At 37.9% G+C, this 20,209-nt stretch overlaps 1 protein-coding gene across 1 annotated transcript in view; it reads right to left on the bottom strand.

The window, feature by feature from the left end:
- LOC150096322 (small COPII coat GTPase SAR1-like) overlaps positions 1-20,209 on the bottom strand; it is a 120,547-nt gene that overhangs the window by 39,512 nt on the left and 60,826 nt on the right. The window contains exon 4 of the mRNA XM_090408893.1: positions 11,892-11,957. Coding sequence (XP_090265019.1) covers positions 11,892-11,957 — 66 coding nt within the window. The remainder of the gene's footprint in view (positions 1-11,891; positions 11,958-20,209) is intronic.

The following is a 20,209-nucleotide window of genomic DNA, read 5'->3' as shown; positions in this document are numbered from 1 at the left end:
GATAGTTTGGAAGACTGAGCTAAGAAAAATGGATATCAATTTAATGTGCCAAAGTGTAAGGTTATGCACTTTGGGGTGAAAAGAATAGCAGCAGTATATCGCATTGGTGGAACCGTACTCCAGGAGATTGATGAGGCCAGGGATTTGGGAGTGTTGGTGGATAGGGAATTGAAGTTTGGGTGGCACATTTCAAAAGTGACTAAAACAACTCACCAAATCACTTGGCTTCTGAAAAATACTTTAACATGCAGAGACAAACAAGTTGTTGTTCCTCTGTATCGAGCCTTGATAAGACCCCATCTGGACTACTGTGCCCAATTATGGGCACCAGGGTTTCTTCGTGATGGGGAGGAAGTGGAGAGGATCCAGAGACGAGTGACCAAGATGATCGCAGGTCTGTGGAATGAACCTTATGAGAATAGGTTGAAGATTTGTGGGTTGCAGAAATTGGTCGATAGGCAAAGGAGGGGTGATATGATTGAGACATTCAAATTACTGAAGGGTTTCTATAAGATTAATCCAGAAGATATTTTTGAAAATATGACTGGTGGTGGGAGGACTAGAGGCCATGAATGGAAGCTGGGCAAGAGCGTGGTTGACAAGGGTGTTAGAGCTAGGTTTTTTACTTGGAGAGTAGTGAATGAGTGGAATAAGCTTCCAGAGTCTGTTGTGAGTGCTACGACCGTGACTGAGTTCAAAGCAAGGTATGATAAATACTGTGTGAATGTCGAATAGTTGTTCTTGACATGATGTTATGGCCTCCCTCGATGAGTCTGTCGACTCCTTGGAGTTGCCTGGAACAATAATAATAATAAATAATAATAATAATTAATACTTCCACTATGGTAAAAGGAGCCTATCAGACCAATCACTCCAAACATGCCACAGAACTGATTGGAAAGGCACCAAGTCCCTACACCACACCAAAACCTGGTTTGAGAGAAAATTCAAAGCTTGTGAAATGCTAAAACATTATTCAAACCTGAACAAAAATGACAGTAATCATTCCAAGAATGTGGAGGACTCATCTGCAACCCTTATAGCAACTAGAACAAGCCCAGAAGAAAATCACAATACAAGAGGACTTTAGAAATGTTTAATGTAGTTCCATTTTTAATTTTTAATTTTATTTATTTAAATTTTATTGTATTATTTATTTATTTATTTATTTTTTTATCGCAAGAGGTCAGGCTAGGTTAAAAGATTAACAAGCTTTAGATTCATTTTACTTTTGTATAGTGCAGTGCCATGTAGCTTGTATCTTATACATATGTATTTTTCCTGATGATGACCTCGATACAGAGGTTGAAACGTCGAATCTTACTTTACATTGCGAAACATTACAAAGATCCCCCACACCAGCTATCATACCCTCTCTTAAATTCAGTTAGATGCATTCACCACTTCAAAAGGCAAACTGTTCCACTCACTGCTCTGAGGAAGAGAGAGAGAAATTAGTTTTCACTCCTTTCTTAACTGTACACAAATTTAACTTGGACAGATGTCTCCTGTTTTCTTCCACCTTTCATTAAAAAAAATTTTTTTTAAATTCCATCAACCAGTTCCCAATAATACTTTTTCAAAAGTTTATAAGGCTATCATATCACCTTTCTTTTTCTTATTTATCAGTCTCTTCAGTCCATGTACACTCCAATCTGTCCTTATATAATCTATATTCCATAGTCCAAATATCATTTTTGTAACTCTTCTTGATGAAAAATATTTAATTAAGATAGATTAACTACAAACATTTTGATTCACGTGTTGTAGATCTTTGTCAATTTGTTTCAACTGATCTTACAATTGAAACAAATTGAATTAATTTTGGAACTACTATTATTCCTTTTCACAGTCAAACTATTGCTCACTTTCTCCTGATTTTAACACTTATGTTGAGAGAGTTGTTGAAATTATTCTTACTGGAATGAAGGCCTTCTTTCTCCACTCTTCAAAATTTCAACCAACTGTCTAAGTCAATTTCATCAGAAATATATCAGAATATTAAATAACCTAGATTTAAGGAATGGGAGGGGGGGAGGGATCTCCTAATGATATATCCCCAGTTGTACTACATTGAGGTAAAGATGGATTAAGTTCTGATCACTTTCCTTAGTATTTCCCATAAATGTAAAACACATCTCCTAGGAGATGTATGATGTTATACAGTATGGGTGGGGGTCACTACCCAGACCAGTTTCAACCTTTATTTACGTTTTACATTTTGGGAAATACTAAGGAAAATGATCAGAACTTAATCCATCTTTACCACCAGTTGCCTTGGTGTTGCACCACCAGCACCATAAGTCTTGAACCACGTTCAGGTGCAAACTCGACTTACTTGTCTGTTTGCTTACTTGGGAAAAAGGATTAAAACCAAGGTTATAAAATTACTTGGTATCTTTAATATATATTATACCCAAGGTAAAAAACTTTTCACATCTTTCTCTCATCCGGAGATTCTTAATTAATAAGATCAAAGCACCTTGTGGCAACTTGCATAGGTAAAATTGATAAGCTCTGTATTACTTAAACCTTGGCTCTATTTCAGGATCTGCCTACTCACTGATGAGACCTCGATAAAAGTTGAAACTGGTCTGGGTAGTGACCCCCACCTATAATGTATAACATCATACATCTCCTAGGAGATGTGTTTTACATTTATGGGAAATACTAAGGAAAGTGATCAGAACTTAATCCATCTTTACCACGAGTTGCTTTGGTGTTGCATCACCAAGAGTTGCCTTAGTGTTGCACCACCACCACCATAAGTCTTGAACCATGTTCAGGTGCAAACTTGACTTACTTGTCTGTTTGCTTACTTGGGAAAAAGGACTAAAACTAATTGGTATCTTTAACATATAAACCAGTACATCATCATCTCTATACTCTTTTATACTCAGCTGGCATATATCTCACAGACAGAAGTAAGCCTATATTCAACCCATTCCTCAAAAAAACAAAGATAAAAGTCTGCAGTCATGCTACTGACCTACTATGCTCATCTTGATCCTCTCTAAAGTAATGAAGTCACTGACAATTAACTTTTTCACCACTCAGAGTACCCACCAGTTGATCAATGGCACTCCAAATCAACAACAAATCTCCTTGCCCATCTCCAACTATACATCATGTGGCACAGAAAGATTCAGCAAAACTTGTGCTGTCACACTGACAATTCCAAAGCAACTGATCAGGTCTGGCATTAAGGTTTGCTCAGCAAATTACTATTCTTTTGTTTACCTTCCACTCTCTTTCTTGGTTCATAGACAATTTTCTCTCTAGATGATCACTGTATCATTGCAGGAGGTTTTCTATCTAGATTTTCCCACCAATGCAAAAGTACCAGGGTTCCATCACCCCTAACCTCCATTTCTTATACATAACCCTCTCACCGACCAATAACACTATCCACTATCTACACTTTCACTGATTACTGTACATTCCATGTACATTTTATTCATTCTATATAAATAATACCTAGACAGCTGAAAATTATCTAATTAAGACAGATTAACTACAAGCATTTTGGTTCACGTATTGTAGATCATTGTCAGTGTAATACAAATAAAAAACTAAGCAATAATGAAGGTATATGGAATCCCTCCTTATAAGCAATCGTGAGACAGCCAGGTAAAAAACTGATACTATTTTGTACTATGAGATGATATAAACTGGGTTTAATAGGTTGGAGGTTTTTGATTCATAATGTTAGCCTAATAGTTTTGCCATCTGACTAGTGGCTTCGTCTGGGCAAGATAACTCTATACAAAACAGCTTAAATTACAACCAATACATAACCAAATGGATGAAAAATATCAAATTCATATGAAACATTACAAGAACACATGGAGCGCATGTATGTTAGCAGATGGTCAGTCATTGTTTAGCAGGTGCATCCTGTAACTGGCTGTGAAGATGAACTCTGATGTGCTGGGCGATCTTATGAGTGATTTCCAGCTGTCACCAAGCATCATCCCTTGGTTTCTGTTTAGGCTACCTCCTGAATGGATCACTACTGCAGCTTCTTTTATTGAGTGGGAGGTGTAGTCCTCTTCTATGTACAGCATAGTACTTTTATTCCATTCAATAATGTGGTTTGTATTTGAAAGCTAAACCAGAATTGTTTTCTCTATTGTTGTTAACATCTCCAACATGTTCCTTTTTTCTTATTTCTAAACTTCTAGAAGTTTGTCCTATGTAAATCAATCCGCAAGAACATGGGATGTTGTAAACTCCAGGGTGTTTGTAGAACTAGGTCTTGTCTTTTGGTGCTAACATATTGGGAATAGTCGTTATTGATTTGAAAGCAACTCGGATGTTATGACGGCTTAGCAGGTTGACAATTCTTTGTGAAACTGTGCCAGCAAAAGGAATGGAAATAGAGATCCTATAATAAGTTTCTTGGATTTGCTGTTGGGAGGGGTGAAGAAAAGAATCCTTTTTATTGATTTTTTTGGGTAACCATTGTTTGTTAATGTTTTGAGAATAAGATCTAATTCATATTTTAAAACTCTGTCATCTTTTATAATAAATCATAAGAGATGACAGAAACTCATTACAGGACCTCTGTTTCCATTCCTTTTGCTGGACAATTTCACAAAGAATTGCAATCCGTGTTCTTGCGGATTGAATTACATAGGACAAACCTAGAAGTTTAGAAATAAGAAGAAAGGAATATATCGGAGATGTTAGCAACAATAGAAAAGACAATTCTGGTTTAGCTTTCCATTTTTCCCAAAACAAACCACAATATTGAATGGAATAAAAGTACTTCATTATTGCTTAGCAAAAATTTTGCACAAATAATTTTGGAGTGAATTAAGAGTAAAATAGAAAAAGAAATTAATGAAGGACAGTTTGGTTTCTGAACCAACAGAGGAACTAGAGAGGCTATAACTTCTTTAAGAATTATTGGGGAGAAAACACTAAAGCATGGTGAAAAGGTGTTTTTGGGGTTTCTAGATTTTGAAAATGCTTAAGGGGTGCTTAAGGGTCAAAGCTGTATAACTGAGAGGAGACCTCCACATAGCCTTTAAAGGAATGCGGAGAACCGACCAGGGCTTCTGAATTAATGTCCAATCCTCACCTCATCGTGGTGCAACCTGTTGGGTATCTACCTGGATAGTGAATGAACGAGGATGGGCTGGCAATTGGGATTTAGCCGAACAAATTGTATTCTTATTGGCTTAAACAAATATACAAAATGATGGTACAACAGGACAAAATTTCATGTTGGCTGGGGTGTCGCCCGGTTAAACACGGGGAACCAAGGCGAAGAGCGAAAAGTCAGCTACTGGAACAAATCTGAAAGCACGCCCCAACTCAACATCACCAGAGTTAAAGATCGGTACTATCAACATAAGAAGCCTGAATGGCAAAGAAATGGAGCTAGCTGAAGAAATAGATAAGTACCAGATCGACATAATAGGGGTGACTAAAACTAAAAAGACAAATACTGGTGACATCTTACTGAGCAATAAATACAAAATGTCATATTCAGGAAATGACAATCAAGGGAAAGAAGGAGTAGCCATAGTATTCAACACAAAATACGAGTCTAATCTTCTTGAATGGCAGGCAGTCTCAAGTAGAGTGATGTGGGCTAATATCAGAATGGGGAATTGGACAATGAGACTTATTTGTGCCTATGGTCCCACAGAAGGTTATACTAAGAAGTGGAGGAATTTTTTTTTGCTTTTTCTAAAGCATCAAAAAATTCATCTGACACAATGAAAAAGGAAAAGTAGGTCTTTGTTGGGGATCTAAATAACAGAGTAGGAAATGATTGTCAGACATACAAAAAAAATATTTTGGGAAAATTTGAAGAAAAAGAGCAAAGCTAATAATAATGGCAAATACCTGTTGGATTTCTGCTCAGGACATGGACTGGTTATTACTAACACTATGTTCCAACATAAAAATGTGCACAAATTCACATGGAGAGAAGAAGCAAGGAATAAGAAAAGTCTCATTGACTATGTTATTGTTGATAGTGATGTTTTCTCCCTGGTGCAGAATACCAGAGTGTACAGAAGATTTGAAATTGGAAGTGATAACTATTTATTCTTGAGAATAACATGTAAGAAAGTTTTAAAGCGAATAAAAGTTGAGCAGCTCTCAGATGTGAACTGTAGACTAACATACACAAAGATTATTGAAGAAAAAATGAAAGAGTTTGAGAACAAGAACTAAACCTTGGAGATTCAGTGGCAAGCCTTGAAGAAAACCCTGATTGATTCAGCCAGAGAGGCATGTGATGAGGTTGTCTGCAAGGATAGAAAACTCAGAACTCCATGGTGGACACAGGAAGTTAAAGAGGCAGTGAAGGAAAGAAGAAAGCATATTAAAAGTTCCTGGCAAATAAGACAGCTTTTGCTCTTAGAGAATACAGAGACAAATGTAAAAAAACGAAACACTGTGTAAAACTCACTAAACAAAAGTCATGGGAGGACTTTGGCAAGAACATAGAAAATAAATATCGAGAAGGTGGTATGATATTCTGGAGGTTGTTGAAGAAGCTTAGGAATGGAGGAAAGAGTGCTGTAAAAGGAGTTAGAGATGATAAAGGTGACATGAAAACGAGAGAAAAAGATATCCTTGAAGTATGGAGTAATTACTTTGAAAAACTGCTAAACGAAACAAGCAGTGATGACAGCACAGTGGTAAAAAAACACTGACCAGGCATGCAGTCAGGAATATATATCCATACTTGAAGTAGAAAAAGCCATCAAAGGCTTGAAATGTGGAAAGGCAGCAGGAGTAGATGATATTCGACAGAATACTCTACTCCTGCTGCCTTTATATACAGAAATGCTGAAGTATGGGGGTATAAGAGTCTTACAGTGGCTGCACTGCATAGTTCAGGAAGCCTGGACAGAGGGATGAATTCCTGATGACTGGAGTAGAGATCTCATAGTACCCATATATGAAAAGGGAAATAAAACTGAATGTGAGAATTACAGAGGTATTTCCCTACTGAGTGTTCCTGGCAAGATCTATGCAAGTATACTTGAGAACCAGTTGAGAAGAATTGAGGAAAAAAAGCTAGGTGAAGAACAAGCTGAGATCAGGTCAAATAGAGGATGTCAGGATCAGATCTTCACTTTACGACAAATAGTTGAGAAAGCATGGGAATATAACAAAGATCTCTATTTAAGTTTTGTCGATCTGGAAAAGGCATATGACAAAGTGCCAAGAGAGAAGCTATTCAATACACTACAGTTATATGGTGTCAATGGAAAATTATATCAAGTAATATTTAGTCTTTATTTGAGTTGTAAGTCAGCAGTTAGAACTGAAGGCAGTACAGGAAGATGGTTTAATGTTAAATCTGGTGTGAGACAAGGACGTGCATTATCCTCTCTGTTATTCATTATCTATATGAATCACATTATGAAGGAAAGTGGTATTAAACATGATATCAGAATTGGAGATGTTAATGTCAGCTCTTTGCTTTATGCTGACAATGTTATACTTCTAAATAAATCTGCTACAAGTTTGCAAGATTCCCTGACTAAATTGAATAACTGTTGTAACAGATATGGTATGAAGGTCAAAAACAATGAAAATAGGTAGAAATGTTGAAAATGTCAACTGTGGTGTGAACGGGGAACCTGTGGAACAAGTAAAACATTTCAGCTACTTAGGCATGATTTTTAGTGAAGATGGTAAATTAAATATGGAAATAGACAACAGAATCAACAAAGCTGGTATGGTAGGAAGCCAATTGAATAAATTCATATGGAATAAGAGAGAAATTAGTCGGAACACTAAACTAGCTGTATACAAGACAGTCTTCAAACCAGTTTTAACTTATGGATCTGAGAGCTGGGTCAGAAGTAAAACACTTGACCAAAGACTAGAGACTGCAGATATGAGAGTCCTGAGAAAAATTAGAGGTGTGAACAGATGGCATCAATGGCAATATCATATTAAAAATGAGTATATTAGGAAAGAATTTGACATTGTCAGCATCCAGGAATGCGTTAGCAGAGCTAATCTCAGGTGGTATGGTCACTTAAACAGAATGGGCAAGAAAAGATTAGCAAAACAGGTGTTCTCTGCCAGGTTGGCAGGAAAACGACCCAGAGGAAGACCAAGATATAGGTGGATTGATACGGTTAAAAGTGCCTTAGATCATAGAAATATAAGATCTGATAATGTTGGAGTCTTGACAAGTAACAGACTGATTTGGAGGAAAATTGTAGATAGGAAGTTAGTAATGATATAAATTTTTCATGTAGTACTATCATATCCTGTACATGCCTTGAGGTTACATGTCAGGAATTTGATGATGATGAGATTTTGAAAAGGCATTTGAAACAGTGAAACATAAAAGACTTTTTGATATTCTAAAACTAAGGATTAACAGAAGACCAATATAATGATAATGGACAGAAAAATAGGAGATAATGCAAAGATAAGATGTGGAGGAAAGATTTTAGAAGTGGAAAGATTTCAATATTTAGGTAGTTGGATCTCAGAGAAAGGAACTTCAGAGTTGGACATTAGAAATAGAGTAGAATAGGTAAAGCTAAATTGTCATTTACAGAAATAAAGAGAATTTTAATAAATAACAATATTAAAATAGGTGTGAGAACTGGAATAGATAAAGCAACAGTTTGGAGTATTGCAAGTTATGGAAGTGAGTCATGGACACTCAGAAACAGAGATATGGAAAGAATTAATGCATTGGAAATGTGGTGTTATATAATGATGGTGTAGATTAGCTATACAGAGAGAATATCAAATCAAGAAGTTTTAAGAAGAGTTGGGATGGAAAGAACACTGCTTGAAAACATTATACAAAGAAAGACTAGATTTGCAGGATATCTTCTGAGAGGTTCCTCAGGACATCTGACAAGAACTATATTACAAGGGAAAGTTGAAGGGAAGAGAAGATATGAAGGTCAACCAAAGAGTGGTTTAATGACACTGTGGAATGAACTGCTTTAAGAATGGTGGAGGCAACAGACCGAGAGAAATGGAGAAGAGCTGCTCATCTGCTGCAACCCTCTTTTTAGAGGATGCTACCAGACGACGATGCCATCCTTTATGGTTTAGAAATGGATTGTGTCAAGTGGGAGAGTGACAGCTCAGTTCTCCACATAGAGAATCATGTACTTCCATGAAGACTCAGTGATATTATCAATACCTACAGTTCAAGTACATCTCCAGCCTCTCATCACACCCTACTTGCTTTTTATTTTATTTATATGTGAGTTTCACTCACGAAAGGTTAAAAGCCTGTAGTACATTAGTACCAGTGTCATAAGGATTTTTCTCTTATTTTTAATTCATTTTAGATATTTTTTTTTGTGTTTGTATTTTTTTTACACTGTATGGAAATTGAACATGGGACTTTTTCATATCACTTCACACCTGCAATAAGCAGGGTGATAATCTCACACTGGGTGATGAAATTCATCTCTCACCTAAAGACAATCAGAAATATCTACAGGGTGTCCCAAAATTCACACAAGATTTAAATTTAGCGTCATTTGTGCGGTAAAGTGTTGCCAACAAGAAAAAAAAGACAGCGTGACAGCTGACAGTTCAGGGTTATTAAAAATGGAGCACTACACGAAAGAACAACGCATTTTCATTGTTGAGCAATATTTTAAAAATAATGAAGGTTTGGCAGTTACAGTTCGCAATTTTCATACAAAATATGGGCAGAATAGTGATTTAACTTCATCAACTGTGAAAAGATTAATTAAAAAATTCAAGGAAGCTGGATCAATTACTGATCTTATACACTCTGGCCATCCTTCAACAAGTCATTCAACAGAAAACATCGAAGCAGTTCGTGAGAGTGTTGCTGAGAGTCCAGGAACCTCAATTTGGCACCGTGGTCTTGAATTGGGCATTTCGTGAAGCTCTCTACAGCGTATTCTCACGAAAGATTTGCATCTTTATGCTTACAAAGTTCAATTGACTGAAGAACTGAAGTGTACTGACCACACACAGCGAAGAGAGTTCGTTGAATGGATTATGGAACAACAACAAGTGAATGCTTATTTTTCGAACAAAATCATCTTCGGCGATGAGGCTCATTTTCATCTTGATGGCTTCATTAATCGACAAAATTGTCGCATTTGGGGTTTAGAAAATCCACGAGTGATTGTTGAGAAACAAATGCATCCACAACGTGTCACTGTTTGGTGCAGATTTTCGGCTAGAGGCATCATTGGTCCATTCTTCTTCGAAAATTAATGGTGCTCGCTATCGCGACATGATAATCCAGTTTTTTGTGTGCCTAAATTGCAAGATATGGATGTGGACAACGTGGTTTCAACAAGACGGTGCCACATGCCATACAGCCTGAGAAACAATTCAATTACTGCATGAGTCTTTGGGGTTTTTTGAAGGTTTATGCCAACAAGCCCACGACCACCCACGTCTTGAAGGAGGAAATTGAGCGCTGTATCAACGAAATTCAGCCACATTTATGCAAAACGGTCATGGAAAATTTCGACAAAAGAGTGCGTATGTGCCAGCAAAACCGTGGAGGCCATTTACCCGATATGCTATTCCATGCATAACCCTATACTGTATACTTTATGAATCAATAAGAAATTACAATTTTTAATTAGAAACCTGTGTTTTCTATCAAAATTACTTCTTGCGTGAATTTTGGGATACCCTGTATGTCCATAGTGGGATTCAAATCTGCAGCCTATTGGAGAATGGATCCTCTAACTACTCAGCCAACAAATGATAACATATTGTAGGATACTCGATAATTTTTTTTTAAGAGAAAAAACTTACTGAGTATCCTACAATATGTTATGAAAGTTTTTTCTCTTAAAAAATAAATAAAACCTTGCAAAGGTTTTTTTCATATGTATTAAGTAGTTCATCCCTCTCTCTCTTTCCATGCACTGCCCAGGAAACCAAGACTCTTTACAAGCACTGTAACAAAATAGTTCTGTTCTGAAAATGCTAAGGAAATTTGTCATTTAATATATCACATTCTATTGTTAAAGCATTAATCTGATTGAACAGTAATATATTGTGAATTATTGTAGTAGTGACTGTGTTAACTTATATTAAAGGAAGAAGAGGAGTCCAATAATCATTTTCAATGAAAATTAGTCAAATTGCAGCACCATCGCCTTATAATGTTGTATTATAAGGCGAAAACACATTCATATAAGCTAGTGGAAAAGTGTCCTTTGAATTTTCCATGTTACAAATAAAGATATTATAAAGGAAATTGGCATATTAACTTTCGATAATATGTGAACAGAAATAATCTGAAGTAAACAAATATGAGAGGAAATATTAGCAAAAACAGGTATTTGATGGTAGCAAAAAAAAAGACTGAGAAAGACCAAGATCTAGGTGGACTGATCACTCAGTAGCACCTTAAAAGATTGAATGGTAACAATAATGGAGTACTCTGACAATACTGGAGTATGCTGAAATAACAGATTAATTTGGAAACTGTTGATAAGAAGCTAGTAATGATGTAAACTTAATTGGGTGGTATTATCATGGTATCCAACAAGCCTTGAGGGAGCAAAGCAAGAATCTGATCATGTTTCCAGTAATAATATATTCTGCCTGCATCTATCAATGATTGGCACATGGTAGTCAATATATATTTCCATTCTTGATGATGCAACATGATGCATATGAAAATTTCAAAAGAAAGAAAAAAAAAGATATAATTTCAAAGAAAACACAATCAGATTATATATAATTGTGGTATTCCAGATCCTAAAAGTCTTTCACAGATGCACAACTGTGTTATGTTGAAATAAGGAATCTGTTTTCTTTCTTTTCGGAATTTCAAACATATATTTTAAAAACAAAATCATCAATAATAGTATCTTCAAACAAACAAATAAAAGTAATAATGGCTATGAGGAACAATTGCAACATACCCTGATGATGGCCTCCAAGATCAAATGTAGTAAATCTCATGTTGCCAATGGATAATTCTTCAGAAGCTAAACATTAAAAATTTATGTACAGCTTATCCAATTAAAAGGTTAATTAAGAAAATTAAAAATATAATAATAATGAAATGGCATGATTAAATTTGGCTAAGTACTTCCAACCAAAATGTAAAAAAAAATATATATATATATATATGATATAACTGATCGACTAGGCTGAGAGACATATTTCTGAAACAGATTAAATGACTAGAAGCTGAGAGATAAAAACAGAAACAGTATTTTAAGCAAACCACACAACTAATTTCATCTTCTTAGAAGACTTCATCAGATGCATAACATGAGAGAAATACCAACAAACATTGCGAGAGAAAATCTGTACATTAAAATGCTGACATATTAACATTTGAAGGGATTCTGTGTATCTCTTCATTGTTGGGCACGTGCACGCATTCCAGACCTCGTGAACACCAAAGTTGGATAGCAGTACAATAACAGTTCAAGAGATAATAACTGAGGTTAGTGTTGAAATGTACTGGATTGAAGACAATTTCTTTAGATTCTACAATTTGTCTTTCCAGTTCATTATAGCATCGAAAGTTGTTTTCCAATTTGTTCCACATGAGTGGGTGTGTGATAGTGTGTCATTAGCATCAGCAGAATTAAGGACGTGGTTAGATAAAGTGCTGGCTCTAGTTCTGTCACATAATGTCTCTTACGTTCTTCTAGACATAACTCAATGGATTTTTCAGTCTGGCCAAAATAAGGCATGTTGTAGTTGCACCAAACAATTTATGTAATCCATTTTTATAATTAATAATGCAAAACCTCCTACAGAGAATCTCTCTCCAGTAGAACGTCAAGCAGTAAAAAAGCTACAAAAAAACAAAGATATAATAATTCTACCTGCAGATAAAGGCAACTCAACTGTCATCCTGGATACTAAGTAATATAATAACAAAATATTCAATTATTACAAACAGATATGCTACTTGTGACAGAGATCCAACTCATGAACTCTATAACCATACCAACCTTATGAGAACCACTACAGAGTTTTCTAGAAATATTCAATTGTCTCTTTGTTCACTTCATTCTTTAACCTCCCAATTATGTGGATTACCAAAAATTCATAAAGAAAATACTCCACTTAGACCTACTGTGGAAGGCATTGATTCTTCTACATATAATCTCTCAAAATATTTAGCCAAATCTTTAAAATGCTTATTTGGGTCGACCTCCTCTTTCCTCAAAAATTCTGTAGATTTTGTTTTGAGTGTCAAGGATTTACACATTCAAAGAGAGGAAATTCAAAAAGAGGCTAGTTTTGATGTCATTTCCCTCTTCACAAATGTGCCTACAGAAGAAGTTCTAACTCTCAAAGGATAAATTATCGAAAAAAGTAATGTCTTTATTAACCCATTGTATTAATTCTAGTGATTTCCAGTTTAAAGACACTATTTACAAATAGAACTTTGGCTTAGCCATGGGTAACCCTTTATCTCTCATACTGGTGAATTTATATTTAGAATCTTTGAGAAAAAAGTTATATCTCTTCATTCCCATCGAAACCTAGGTTGTGGAAGAGATATATAGATGACATTTTCCTTATCTGGAGTCATGGTCTTGATTCCTTAAAGAATTTCTTAGACCATCTTAACAGTCAACACCCTAAAATCCAATTTACTGTAGAATTAGATTGATGGCTCTCTCCTGTTCATAGATGTCAAACTCACTTGTGTATCTGAAAAGTTGAAGATCTCCATTTACAGAAAACTTATTCACACCAATAGATAACTCCATGCACAGTCCCATCACTATCTGGCTCAAAAACTTGGCATTATCTGTATGCTAGGCAAATGTGATTACTCCCTCCTCTGTGAAGAAGAGGATAACAATGAAGAACTTCAGTTTCTTTTTACAACCTTTCAGCAAAATGGTTATTCAAAACAAACAGTTAGAAAGCTACTATTCAATACACCTCCTCACAATATCGAAGATAGAAATAATTAAAAAGGCTACATATCCCTACCATATATCAGTTCTATTTCACCTAAGTTAGCTGAAGTTCTCAAAAAATTTAATATCTGGACTTCTTTTAATGCTCTACCCAAACTCCGTTCCTTACTTAGTATGCCCAAACAAAACATAACTTAAAGTATCCTGGCATTTACCGTGTTTGGAGCTGGTGCAACTACAACATGTCTTATTTTGGACAGACTGAAAAATCCATAGAGTTATGTCTAGAAGTACATAAGAGACATCTCATATGACAAACTAGAGCCAGGGCTTTGTTTAACCACGTCCTCAATTCTGCTGATGCTAATGACAAACTATCACTCATCCAGTCATGTGAAACAAATTGGAAAACAACTTTCGATGCTATAATGAAAACTGGAAAGACAAATTGTAGAATCTAAAGAAATCAACCTCAATCCGGTACATTTCAACACTAACCTCAGTTATTATCTCTTGGACTGTTATTGTGCTGCTATCCAACTTTGGCATTTATGAGGCCTTGAACATGTGCACATGCCCAACAATGAAGAGATACATAGAACGTCTTGAAATGTTATTTCATTATACATTAGTGTTTTAATGTATAGATTTGCTCTCACAGTGTTTGTTGGTATTTCTCTCATATTATGTATCCAATGAAGTCTTCTAAAAAGATGAAACTAGTTGGTTGTGCGGTTTACTTAAAATAAAATAGTGTTTCTATTTTTATCTCTCAGCTTCTAGTCATTTAACCTGTTTCAAAAAAAAAAAAAAAAAAAAAATGGTTTCCATATAGGCATGTAACTGCCAATACCAATCCTCTTCAATTCCCTGAGCACAGTGCAGTGAGATATGGGTTGGAACAGCCTTCATTAAATGTTTTAGTCAATTGCTGCACACAAAGAAAGTTCTGTTTGTCCATACAAGCCTTCTCAGACAATGACATATATGCTATATAAGTAACATTTATGTACACCTGCATAAAGGTTTCTCATTCAGTGACCAGTGTGTGTGTGTGTGTGTGTGTGTGTACACACACACACACACACACAAGCTACTTTTCATTTCAAACAGCATGCCAAAGTGACAATGATTTGATCAACCATTATTCTAATGGTCTGACCTCTAGCAAGAAAAAAACTATGTCAAAGCTATATCCTATTTATAACATCGTCAGAGAACAAATTCACATTAATACCTTTAATACAGCAATAGTAGTGTTTTAATAACTTAATATTAATGTTCGTTAAAAATAAGGCTAATATCCTGTAGTACTATAGTACAAATTTATAATGAACTCTTAAAACAAAGGAAACATCCACAAGGAGACGTGTTTTGCATTATGGGAGATACTGAGATAGGAATGATGTTAGCTTGCTCCACCTTTGCAACGAGTTGCCCAGTGTTGTACTACCTTACCCAGTCCCGAAGATATTTTCTTGCTCACACTTGGATAAAGGATTAAACTAAATTTATTATAGTCTAATCAAGTGAAAAATAAACTTTCAACATCTTTCTCTAAATCCAGAGTAATTTAATAAAAAGGTGGCACACCTTTTGGCAACTTGTATAGCTAGAGATGACCTTGCTATTGTTTCTGCCTGGTATCTCCACGTCTGGGCCTGGCTCCCACTGAAGAGACCTCAATAAAGGTCGAAACTAGTCTGGGTAGTGGCCCTCCCCTTAATGCATAACATTATACATATCCGCAAGGAGATGTGTTTTGCATTATGGGAGATACTGAGATAGGAGTGATGTTAGCTTGCTCCACCTTTGCAACGGGTTGCCCGGTGTTGCACTACCTTACCCCAGTCCTGAAGATACTTTCAGGCGCAAACTTTGTATGCTCACACTTGGATAAAGGATTAAACTAAATTTATTATATGATTATGTGTGTAAAATATGTGCCATCCATATCCTTGGGATTTTTAGACCATCATTATTGTTAAGATTAGCATCATGGTAAGAATTTCACAGGTATCCTTAAATTTGCAATCATATTATGTTCTGGTGTGATGTAATGAACTGAGTTCATTACATCACACTGAGGCCACATGTGGATCGAGAATCTGATTTGATTATCTCATCAAAAGATATCATCATCAGAAGATAAGGCAGGTGATTATTGCCAACTCAGGTGGCAGCTTACAACGATATCATGGAATGAGGAATTGCATGGGAAGAAAATCAATGCTGCTTGGTCTCCACTCAGGAAGTAACTGGCAGAGGCAATGACTAAGTGTATTGTAAAGGTCAGGAGATTAAATAAGGCAGGTGTAAAATGGATGACTGAAGAGGCGAAGAATGCAATCTGAAAAAAAAAAAAAAAAAAAAAAAAAAAGGAATTGTAGAGCAGCACAAGATGAGTAGAGATAATCAGCTACTTTTTCTTCTGCAGCTTCTCCCACTTAAGTGGGGTCACTGTTTGTTATGAGTCTCCTCCACACCTTCCTGTCTTGGGCCGTCACCACATCCAAGTTCTTCATCTTCAAGTCCTCTTCTACCAGCTCCCTCCATCTCTTCTTTGGCCGCCCACGCTTCCGCCTTCCTTGCACATCCATCTGCATGACCCTTCTTCCCACATATTCGTCCTCCCTCCTCATCACATGACCAAACCATCTCAACCTTGCCTCCTGTATTTTCGCTCCTAAGTTCGTAACTTTCACTGTTCCCCTGACATAGTCATTTCTCAGACGATCCTTTCTGGTCACACCGCACATCCACCTAAGCATTCTCATCTCTGCTACTTCCATCCTGCTGATGTTATTTTTCCTCAGGGCCACAGTTTCTATAGCATATGTCATAGCTGGCCTCACTACTGTCCTATAAATTTTGCCTTTAAGATTGATCGGCACCCTCTTATCGCATAACACTCCAGCCATCTCCCTCCAGTTTCTCCAACCTGCTTGTATCCTGCATCCCACTTCCTTCTCAGCTCCTCCATCTTCTTCCACTGTTGAACCTAAGTATCTAAAGTCTCTCACCTTCCTGATGACATTTCCTTCCAGCTCCAGATCTGTCTCCTGGCCACCGCCCACTGCGCAACACATATACTCTGTCTTACTTCTGCTCAGTCTCATACCTCTCTCTTCCAGTACTTTTCTCCATCTTTCCAGTTTAGTTTCCACTTCTTCTCTTGAATCTACACACAGCAAGATGTCATCTGCATACAACATTGTCCAAGGTGCATCTTCTCTCACCTCCTCTGTTACCACCTCCATCACAATATTAAACAGAAACGGACTTAATGCTGACCCTTGATGCAAGCCAACTGTTACTTGAAAACTTTCTGTCTGTCCCAAACAGGTGTCCAAACACTTGTCTTCACATTTCTGTACATTTCCCGCACCAACCTGACATATTTCTCCAGCACTTTCTTCTCCCTCAGACACCTCCAGACTTCTTGCCTTGGCACTCTATCGTATGCTTTCTCCAGATCAATAAATACCAGATGTAGCTCCCTTTGTTTCTCTCGATATTTTTCCACCATCTGTTGTAACCCAAAGATAGCATCTGTTGTTGATCTACCAGGCATGAAGCCAAATTGTTCCTTTGCAATCTCCACCTCCTCAGTCAATCTACCATCAAGAACCCTTTCTAGGATCTTCATTGTGTGGGACATCAACTTTATTCCTCTGTAATTTTTACAGTCTTGTGCATCCCCTTTACCCTTGTAGATGAGAACAAGAGTACTCTCCCTCCATTCCTCGGGTATATTTTCCTGTTGGCAAACTTTCATGAACAGGTCCCACAGCAGGTCAATTCCCTCTTCCTCCAGTGCCTTCCATGCCTCCACTGGAATTCTGTCAGGGCCCACCGCTTTTCCATTCCTCATCCTCTTCATGGCCTCCGTCACTTCCATTCTACTGATGTTCTGCACCATCCCCTCAGAAGGCTGCCCATCTCCTCTGTGAGTCCTTGCATTTTCCTCATTCAAAAGTCCCTCAAAGTATATTTTCCATCTGTTTCTTATGTCCACATCCCTCCATAATACTCTTCCTTCAGCATCTTTGATCTGCCTCACATGTAAGATGTCCTTAGCTGCTTTATTTCTACATTTCGCTAGTTGGTAAATTTTTCTCTGTCCTTCCTTTGTTTCTAATTGATCATACAGATCTTGATATGCCATGGCCTTCGCCTGTGCCACAACTCTCTTGGCTTCTTGCTTTCTCTCTTTGTACACCTTTCTGACCTCTTCCACTCTTGACTCATCCCACTTCTGCTTTGCCTTCCTCTTAGCTGTCACTGCCACTTGTACATCATTATTCCACCACCAACCCTCCTTCTGCTCACTAATCTTTCCAGATGTCTCACCAAGCACCTCGATTGCACAGCTCAGGATTACTTTTGAATTATGTTTCCACCAATCTTGTACACTTTCCAGTCCATCCGAAATCCTCTCTAACACTCTCTCCCTAAATCGATTCCTCACGCTCTCCTCTTTTAAGCGAAACCACTTAATTGTCTTCATCCCATGGCAACCAGAAGTTCTTATCTTCGATCTTATTTTAAAGTATGCACACAGCAGTCGGTGTTGTTGTGCTACTTGATCTGTTGGAATTACTTTACAATTTGTCACAACCTTAAGATGTTTTCTTCTAGTAAAAAATGTAGTCAATTTGTGAGCTGTTGTTACCACTTCTAAATGTTATCAAATGTTCTTCCCTCTTGAAGAAAAACGAGTTCACAGTTGCCGGATCAAATGCTACTGCAAAGTCCACAACCCTTTCTCCTTCCTGGTTCATCATTCCCACTCCGTGGCCACCATGCACCCTTTCACAGTCTCTATTCTGTCTTCCTATGTGCCCGTTCAAGTCTCCTCCGACAATCACCATCTCATTTTCTTCCAATTCCCTCATTTCTTCATCTAACACGTTCCAGAACTCATCTTTTTCCTCTGCTGTACAACCAACTTGCGGGGCATATACACATAATACGACCACCTGCTCTTCTCCAAGACCCAATTTCATTCGCATGATCCTGTCGTTCCTTCTACCCACGTCCAGTACTTCACGCTTCATTCTGCCACACACCACAATTCCTACACCATTTCTTCCCTTGTTATTTGCTCCAGAGTAGAACAATTTATATCCATCTCCCAGTTCCTTTGCCTTTCCCCCTTGTCTCCTGCACACATAAAATGTCCAACTTCCTCTTCCTCATCATGTCTGCCACCTCTCTTCCCCTTCCAGTCATGCTTCCAATATTCAGTGTTCCCACGCGCAACATCCTCTCCACCTGCTGGGCTCGCTTCTTTAACCGCACCCGCCCTTGATGCGGTAGCCCTCGTCCACTTCTCACAGCTGTAGGGCGATGTGGCTGCGTGTCGCTTAAGGGGTACGCCCTAGCCCTTATATCATTTTCTCTTCGACTCATAATCATGGTTTTTAATTTATAATCATAATTCATAATCATAATCATAATCATACTCTCTGAAAACACAACCATCCGTCTGGATGGTTGTGTTTTCAAAGAGCTCCCGAAAGCTAAGTACAATTTTGAGTAAAAATTAGAATATAGGTTAAAATCATAACGTAATATTGCCTAATTTTGGTAGCTTGTTGTGTCTGTGGGATTTTGGTGTGAATTACGTTATTTAATTTAGTATATAATATTACGTTTCATAGATTTGAATATGGCGGCAATGCAACGTAAGATAATGGCATCCAAAAATACGACGGCATTGTACAAAAACTATAATGTGAGAGAGTTTGTCCAATGTGATGTGTGTGGGATGTATGCATTCCCGAATGAGGCTGGAATTTGGATTGAAAGTAATAGTGGTGGGAGAATGTGTAGAAAGTGTAAGCAAAGTGAGGAGTTGAAGAAAGCCAGAATTGCCAGAATGCGAGTGAAAATAGTGGCTTGATAGAGAATTGCGATGTACAAGATTGCAATGAGAGCGGTGATCTAAGAAAGAGTGAAAGCAACCATACTGAGAGAGAAAATGGTTTAGATGATAAAAATAATGAGGAATTATTTGTAGGAAGTGAGATCGCTAGGTTGCGCGTAGTGATACAAAATGTGGGGGGGGGTGGGGGGGGGGGGGGGTGGGGGGGGGGGGGGGTGGGGGGGGGGGGGGGTGGGGGGGGGGGGGGGTGGGGGGGGGGGGGGGTGGGGGGGGGGGGGGGTGGGGGGGGGGGGGGGTGGGGGGGGGGGGGGGTGGGGGGGGGGGGGGGTGGGGGGGGGGGGGGGTGGGGGGGGGGGGGGGTGGGGGGGGGGGGGGGTGGGGGGGGGGGGGGGTGGGGGGGGGGGGGGGTGGGGGGGGGGGGGGGTGGGGGGGGGGGGGGGTGGGGGGGGGGGGG

This window comes from Typopeltis vanoorti, chromosome 19 (assembly GCF_054136105.1).
Source record: "Typopeltis vanoorti isolate ZY-2024b chromosome 19, IOZ_Tvanoo_1.0, whole genome shotgun sequence".
Classification (NCBI taxonomy): domain Eukaryota; kingdom Metazoa; phylum Arthropoda; class Arachnida; order Uropygi; family Thelyphonidae; genus Typopeltis; species Typopeltis vanoorti.
This window is presented reverse-complemented; position numbering and strand designations above follow the sequence as displayed.